At 42.0% G+C, this 8,732-nt stretch overlaps 1 protein-coding gene across 1 annotated transcript in view; it reads right to left on the bottom strand.

The window, feature by feature from the left end:
• CHP1 (calcineurin like EF-hand protein 1) overlaps window positions 1-8,732 on the bottom strand; it is a 46,304-nt gene that overhangs the window by 27,798 nt on the left and 9,774 nt on the right. The window contains exon 2 of the mRNA XM_017530988.1: window positions 4,875-4,947. Coding sequence (XP_017386477.1) covers window positions 4,875-4,947 — 73 coding nt within the window. The remainder of the gene's footprint in view (window positions 1-4,874; window positions 4,948-8,732) is intronic.

Raw genomic sequence — 8,732 nt, 5'->3', positions numbered from 1 at the left:
AAAAAAAAAAAAAAAGAAAGAAAAAAATAAATACTCCAAACTGGCTTAAAAAAACCACAAGCATAAAATCCACCTGGCCGGGCGCTGTGGCTCATGACTGTAATCCCAGCTCTGAGGGAGGCAGAGGGGGGAGGACAGCTTGAGCCCAGGAGTTCAAGACCTGCCTGGGCAATATAGCGAGACACCATTCTCCACAAAAATGAAATAAATTTTCTGAAATTTTTAAAGAAAAAAAAACTATCTGAAATATAGATTTGTATGCATTCACTAAAAAACATATCAACATTATATTCTGTCTCATGGTATACCTAGGAAAGCCTTCCTTGAAGATTTTTTGAGAAAAAGACAGTATCGCTGGTAGTAGTGAAGTCTAAGAACAGAGCCATGTACAATGGCATTCTTTGTGGCCAAGAAATTCCCAATGGGGAGTGGTTTTCCAGACATTCAAGGTACAGGGATGCTCTGAAAATCCAGAGTTTTTTTTGCTTTTGTTTTGAGATGGAGCTTCGCTCTTGTTGCCCAGCCTGGAGTACAGTGGCACAACCTCGGCTCACTGCAATCTCCACCTCCTAGGTTCAAGCAATTCTTCTTTCTGCCTCAGCCTCCCGAGTAGCTAGGAGTACAGGTGTGAGCCACTGCACCCAGCCAAAACCAGAGTTTTGAGACTGTTAGTAACCAGACATGCCATCCCTCTACACTGCTCGACTTCACTGCACAAGTCTCTTCTCTTACATAGAGATTCAGCCTCACAGGTAACTTCTATCTCAAGCACCCACAGGTTGTTGCTTTAGATAATTTACGTAATGAAGAGATTAAAATCTGTTAATAGGACATACCCACTAGAACACAGTCAATTCAAAAAACACAGCTTACCATATGTAAGTAGTATGACAGAGGTTAATCATATGGTACAATATATTTATTAACACTGCAATAACAATAATTTCCATTAGCTATTTAATCGGTATTTTAAATTAAATGGATCATATAGCTGGGCAAGGTGGTTCAAACCTGTAATCCCAGCACTTCGGGAAGTCGAGGCAGGCAGATTACCTGAGGTCAGGAGTTCAAGACCAGTCTGGCCAATATGGTGAAAGCCCATCTCTACTAAAAATACAAAAATTAGTCAGGCATGATGGTGCACACCTGTAGTCCCAGATACTCAGGATGCTGAGGCAGGAGAATCGCTTGAACCCAGGAGGCGGAGGTTGCAGTGAGCTGAGATTGCACCACTGCACTCCAGCCTAGGCAACAGAGGGAGACTCCATCTCAAAAAAAAAAAAAAAGGGGGGGGGGCATCTGCCCACTGCTCCCAGCACCCATCTCAAGATTAAAAAACAATATAATGGAGAACTATTACAGAAAGAAACTGAAAGATCTACCTGAGCAGGGCTTCAGCCATGTATGGGAGATTAGCCCCCCCCAGGAACACTAATAAGGACTAATAAGCACTAATAAGGAATCTAATAAGTAATCTAGTAGACATTTCATAAGTTTTTGCACCTGTAAAACAAAAATAAGCTACTATGATACAGCAGAGGTCAGAGAACAAGAAAGGTTCTTATAAATTAAGAATATGATTGTGGACTTAAAAAAATAAAAAGTGCATCAAAAGGATTCAAACATAAATTCAATAACATCTTGCAGAAAACAAAGGAAACGTCAAAGAGCCAGAAAATATAAAAGTTGAGCCATGGTGGTCCAACAGCCAACCAACAAAAATGCCATAAAGAAGAAATAAAGAGGCCAGGTGTGGAGGCTCACACCTGTAATCCCAACGCTTTGGGAGGCCAAGGCAGGTGGATTCCTTGAGCTCAGGAGGCCAAGACCAGCCTGAGAAACATCGTGAAGCCCCATCTCCACAAAAAAATACAAAAACTAGCCAAGTAGCTGGGACTACAGTAGCCGGGATCCCTTGTGCCTGGGAGGTAGAGGTTACAGTGAGCTGAGATTGCACTATTGTACTCTAGCCTGGGTAATAGTGAGACCCTATCTCAATCAATCAATCAATAAAAATAAAGAGGAGAGGAAATAGTTTATAAAATAGGAACAAAATCCACGTGAGGTTTCTTTTCATTTCTTTTTTTGAGACAAATTTTTCCTCTTGTTTCCCAGGCTGGAGTGCAATGACATGATCTTGGCTCACTGCAATCCCCTCCTCCCAGGTTCAAGCGATTCTCCAGCCTCAGAATTACAGGCATGGGTCACCACTCCCAGCTAACATTGTTGTTTTTTTTTTCCCTTTTCTTTTCTTGTTTTTTTTTTGCGACAAAGTCTCACTTTCTCACCCAGGCTGGAATGCAGTGGCACAATCTCGGTTCACTGCAAACCTCCACCTCCCGGGCTCAGCTGATTCTCCTGCCTGAGCCTCCTGAGTAGCTGAGATTATAGGCACATGCCACCACGCCCAGCTAATTTTTGTATTTTTAGTAGAAACAAAAATACAAAATTAGACTCCCAGGAACACTAATAATTAGTCCTTATTGGTGTTCCTGGGGGGCTAATTTTAGTGTTCCATGGGGGTTTCACCATGTTTGCCAGGCTGGTCTCAAACTCCTGACCTCAGGTGATCTACCCGCCTCAGCCTCCCAAAGTGCTGGCATTAAAGGCATGAGCCATTTCACCAGGCCAATTTTCCTGCCTCAACTTCCCAAGTAGCTGGAATTCCAGGCATGCACCACCATACCCAGCTAACTTTTATATTTTTAGTAAAGATGGTGTTTTGCCATGTCGGCCAGGCTGGTCTTAAACTCCTGGCCTCAAGTGATCCACCTGCCTTGGCCTTCCAAGTGCTGGATTACAGGCAGGCATAAACCACCACATCTGGCCCTTACTTAGATCTTAAGGAGCAGGTAACACTGACACCTGGAAAGTGTTCAACCTTTCTAACAAAAAATAGCTCATTTAAAAAAAAAAAAAAACTTTTCCACTGTTTTCCAGCATACAGCAAACATGATAAAAACACACACATTTAGAAACCACCCACTTTCTACAGAGAAGAAAAGAATTCAGAACTAACGTGAATTATATATATCTTTACTATATATAATAAAGTATTATAATACTTTATGGTGGTTAAGTCTGAATTAATGAGGAAAATATATACTCAAAGGAATTTTTAAGTTTTGGACCTGAAATCACAAATAGAGATTTCTAGTCCAGTTATTTTTCAAGTGCAAATTCACAAAGTTTTCTAAGTGTCTTCAACGAATGATGCTGGGACAAGTGGATATCCACATGCAAAAAAAATGAGGTTAGCCTCTTCTCTCACATCATATACAAAACCAACGCAATATAAATCCAAAGACCCAAATGTAACAGCTAAAACTATAAAGCCCTTACAAGAAAATATAGGGCCAAGGCTTTGGGACACTAGATTTGAAAATAGTTTCTTATATATGATACCAAAAGCACAAGCACCGAAAGAAATATTAAAGAAACTAAACTTCATCAAAATTAAAAACTGTTGTACTTCAAAGAACACTATAAAGAGAGTGAAAAGACAATCCATATGACCCACAATTCCACTTGTAGGTATATGTCCAAGAGAAATTAAAACATATGTGTACCCAAAAATCTTCAAAGCAACACTATTCACAGTACTCAAAAGGTGTAAATGCAAATGTTTACCAACTGCTGAATGGATGCACAAATTCGGCATATCCATATGATGGACTATTTATTCAGCCATAAAAAGGAATGAAGTACTGGTACATGTTACAACATGGATGAACCTTGAAAACAGCATGTTAAGTGGAAGAAGTCAGTTATAAGAAGGCCACATAAATCCATTTATATGAATTATCCAGAGAGAAAAAGAAGGTAGATTTCTGATTGTCAGGGGATGACAGAAGCGGGAAATAGGTATGCTTAATTGATATACTTAAACTCATACTTAATGAGTATGGGGTTTCCATTTGGGGTGATGACTATGTCCAAAGGCTTAGCAACTGTATTCCTTCCCCCTTTATGCTACATCCAACACCTGTGCTGGAAGCTTTCTAAAGAAGTCCTAAACTGCCTGATGCCAGCCAAAAGGAAGGCAAACAGCTTCAAAACACACTAGTTAATCAAAGATGAAGAACCACAGTATAAATAAGGTTGCTACTGAGAGTTAGCGTGGGAGATGATACGAAGTTTTGACTATGGTAAGACAATTACAAACATAAAACAGTATAACATTACATCACTCTGATATCATGTACTTACCCAGACCAAAGTTTCTCAATTTTGGCACTGCTGACATCTAGACCAGAATAATTCTTTGTCATGGGGGCTGTCCTGTGCTTTGCAGGATGTTTAGCAGCATCTCTGGCCACAACCCACCAGACACTAGTGGCGTTCTCCAGTCATGACAATTAAATATGTTTCCAGACATTTTGCCCCAGGTGGCAAAATGGCTCTCAGATGAGAACCACGGCTCTAGACTAAAATATTGACCATTCTGTCCAACATTAATATACATGATGTACCTTAGGGTTATGAGTTGGGAAATCAGAGAAGACAAAAAACCTAGACAACCTGGGATTGCTATGGGTCAACTTCCTAAAAGCCAATGTTTGGGAAAGGATTATGGGAAAATGTAAGCTGAGAGAGTTGAAATCTTGAAAATACATTCCTAGGATTAGAACAATGGCCACCTAAATTAAGGGGAGTTGGAATAGACCAACAGGGACCCGGTAATACTCTTCATTGTCACTGTTTTGTTGATTTAATTCCCTTGTGGATCAGTGATGCTCAAAGACCAGTAGAGAAATGGTCCCTGCTATCTGCATGCTGGATGACTATCCTGTCTGCCCTGGGGATAAAGGCAGCTATGCAGACACTGCCAGAGAGTTTCTGGTTTCTGTGAAGAAAATAAAAACACTGCCTACCTGAGAGTCCCGTTCTCTCCTTTGTCCAGGCTGGTGAACCGGCTGTAGAGGCGAGTGATTTGACTGTGGGAAACTAAAGAGCACAAAATTAGTGCGGGGGAGGGGGGCGGGGGAGCAGCCCTCCTTGACACTGAACCCACCCCCTGCTGTCAAAAGCTTCAAAATTGAGTAAGACGGGGATGTAGCAACTCTTATCTTGAGACTGTTAAAGCAAAAAGTTTAAAAGCTAAAGAATGAAAGGAGTCAGAAAACAAACTAAATCAAAGGCAATCAAAATTCAATCTCAAGAATGAAATCTAGGCTTAATAAGACTATATTGAATGTCAGACAGTTAAGATTTAACAAAACAAAGCCAAATTTAGTGTTTTTTTCCTTCTTTTTCTGTATGTATAGTTTTTTAGTTTATTTTTTTGAGGCAAAGTTTTGCTCTTTTCACCCAGGCTGGAGTGCAGTGGCACAATCTCGGCTCACTGCAACCTCCGCCTCCTGGGTTCAAGCGATTGTCCTGCCTCAGCCTCTGGAGTAGCTGGGATTACAGGCGCCTGCCACCACACCCGGCTAATTTTATGTATTTTTAGTAGAGATGGGGTTTCGCCATGTTGGCCAGGATGGTCTTGAACTCCTGACCTCAGGTGATCCACCTGCCTCGGCCTCCCAAAGTGCTGGGATTATAGGCATGAGCTGCCACACCTGGCCCAAATTTAGTTTAAAAGGAAACTGTGAAACTTTCACATTTCAATGCCTTGACTTAGAGGCTAAGAAAATGTGTTTTTATTTTATTTTACTTTTTTTTTTTGAGATGGGGTTTCACTCTTGTTGCCCAGGCTGGAGTGCAATGGCACGATCTCAGCTCACTGGAATCTCCAACTCTCGGGTTCAAGCGATTCTCCTGACTAAGCCTCCCAAGTAGCTGGGATTACAGGCGCCCACTGCCATGCCCAGCTAATTTTGTAATTTTAGTAGACACAGGGTTTCGCCATGTTGACCAGGATGCTCTTGAGCTCCTGACCTCAGGTGATCCGCCCCCCTCGGCCTCCCAAACTGCTGGGATTACAGGCATGAGCCACCATGTCTGGCCTATTTCACTTTTTTTGGAGATGAAGTCTCACACTGTTTCCCAGGCTAGGGTGCAGCGGCGCAATCTCAGCTCGCTGCATCCTCCTGCCTCCCGTGTTCAAGCAATTCTCCTGCCTCAGCCTCCTCCTCTCCTAGCTGGGATTACAGGTGCCCGCCACCACACTTGGCTAATTTTTTGTATTTTTAGTAGAGAAGGAGTTTCACTATGTTAGCCAGGCTGGTCTTGAACTAATGAACTCGTGATCCACCCAGCTTGGCCTCCCAAAGTGCTAGGATTACAGGCATGAGTGACCATGCCCAGCCTATTTTACTAATTTTTTAAATTTTATTTTATTTTTTTGAGACAGTTTCACTTTGTCGCCTAGGCTGGACTACAGTGGCGTAGTCTCAGCTAGCTACAACCTCCACTTCCTGGGTTCAAGCAATTCTTATGCCTCAGCCTCCCGAGTAGCTGGGATTACAGGCATGAGCCACAGTTCCCGGCTAAAAATGCATGTTTTGATTGAAAAAATACCTATGATCTGTTTGCTATTTCAGGGTGTACTTCGAGGTAGGTGTTGTGCGTAGAATGTTTGACTGGGGTACATCAAACAGATTCTGTTTTACAAATCTGTTTGCTCCTATACCAAGCATTAGAGGCTTTCCCTCAGGACGGACCCTTGGGTAAAAGATCAGCCTCTTTTCTGTGATTGCATGAGCTTCACTGAGTTCCCAGGAAAGGAACTGGATCCAAGGAAGCAAATTAGGCAAATGTGTAAAATGATCATGCGATCATCAAATGACATCTACCAGAAAGCTATTTTGCTCCTCATTTTGGATTTAGTCCATAAACTCAAGGTACAAGTTGACAATTAAAATGATGTAATAATGGCAGGTACACAATAACACTAAAAAGTTAAAAAGGCCTTTCTGGGAAATAGTTTAGTCTCCTGGTAGACTGGAAGTAAGAGAAGGTCAAAAAACAGAGTTATCAGAGGAGAAAAGACAACATCCTAAAAGGGTGTGACAGGTGTGGACTTTGTCCTAGGCTGTACCTTCAGACATTTAAACGGGTGACCAAAGTAGTTCCGATAGCTGTCCTCCTCCCTCAGCTCATGAAACAAAAATTTACCAGTGTTGGCAACAATGGGACAAAGTAAACAGGGACAAGCAAGAAGTGAGTGGCCCAGAGCTGGGGTAAGAAGACACACTAGGTGAGGCTGTGAATTCTTCAGCATTAGGTTTCACCCTTGAAGCTGGGCTGTTCTGTCCTAGCACTCTAAGCTGATCACTGAGCAGAGAAGGCAAAAGCATTTCCATCCGAGGCAGAGCCAGCAGGGATCCAGCCACTAAGGAGGCAGTTGTGGACCGTTTTGCCAGCCAGGCAGGTATAAATGGATCACTGTAAAGTGTACACACTTGTGAGGTTTAAGCAGACAGATTCTGATTCCATTCCTAGCACCACGGCTTACCAGAGAGGGGTAAGTGAATGGGACTGTAGGGCAAACTAACCAGTCAATGAAAGGAAAGTGCTTGGCAAAGAGCCTGGCACATGGCAAGCAGTCCAGGTTAGCTATTATCGCATCATGCTTACATTCTGAGCCTGAAGGCACAAGTATTACTGCTGCACTAATTACTCTCCATTTCCCTCCTGACTCTGCTAGTTACAACTGTTTTCTTTAAGAACTTGGCCAGTCTATCCCAGCTCTGGTCTCAGGCCTCAAAGGCTACTCTTGTAATGATGTTCCCTTTAGTTAAGCAAAAATAAGTCAGTTAAAGGATTACTAAGTTTCCCAAAAGACTTTTTGAAAAAAACAAAATTTGTTCACAATCCTAACACTGCCATTTTCATTTCTTCACGTCATCTAGTATCAGTTACTTGCATACTTTACAAAGTTGTAATAACTTGGTTTTCATTTAGTAATTCACACTTTTTCTATATTGCTTTGGAGTCCTTCTTAATCCCATTTACATAATTTTAAAATTGGAAGAAATGTTACCTAATCCAACCCCTTCAATGAACAAATGAGAGCCAGGCACAATGGCTCTCGCCTATAATCTCAGCACTTTCAGGCAGGATGAGGCCAGGAGTTCAAGACCAGCCAGGGCAACAGAGTGATACCCCATCTTTACAAAAATAAAAAATAAAATTATTTTAAACCAAAAAAAGCCACAAATAAGCCATTAAACATCTTTCTAATCAATATTATCTAAAGTAACTGTGCACTGAAACCTCCTATAGTATAACACCAGTTTACAACTGCTTAAATTCAAAATGTGACAGGGCGTAGTGGCTCAAGCCTGCAATCCCGCACTTTGGGAGGCTGAGGCAGATGGATCACCTGAGGTCAAGAGTTCGCGAACAGCCTGGCCAACATGGTGAAACCCCGTCTCTACTAAAAATACAAAAATAAGCCTGGTGTGGTGGTGTAATACCAGTTACTTAGGAGGCTGAGGCAGGAAAATTGCTTGAACTGGGCAGGCGGAGGTTGCTGTGAGCTGAGATCTCACCACTGCACTTCAGAGTGAGACTCAAACAACAACAACAACAACAACAACAACAAAGTACTAATATGTTAAAAATAAATAATGTAAATAAGTAGCCAAAACAATCATAAAACTACTGTCTTCCAGGATGAACTGGGCTATATGGGAGTCGGCAAAGAAACACACAACCAAATGTCGACTTTTAATATTAATCAATATGGCCGGGCGCGGTGGCTCAAGCCTGTAATCCCAGCACTTTGGGAGGCCGAGGCGGGTGGATCACGAGGTCAAGAGATCGAGACCATCCTGGTCAAC

Source organism: Cebus imitator, unplaced genomic scaffold (assembly GCF_001604975.1).
Source record: "Cebus imitator isolate Cc_AM_T3 unplaced genomic scaffold, Cebus_imitator-1.0 Scaffold70, whole genome shotgun sequence".
NCBI lineage: Eukaryota > Metazoa > Chordata > Mammalia > Primates > Cebidae > Cebus > Cebus imitator.
Note: the sequence above shows the minus strand (reverse complement) of the source record. Positions and strands in the feature narration are given on the sequence as shown.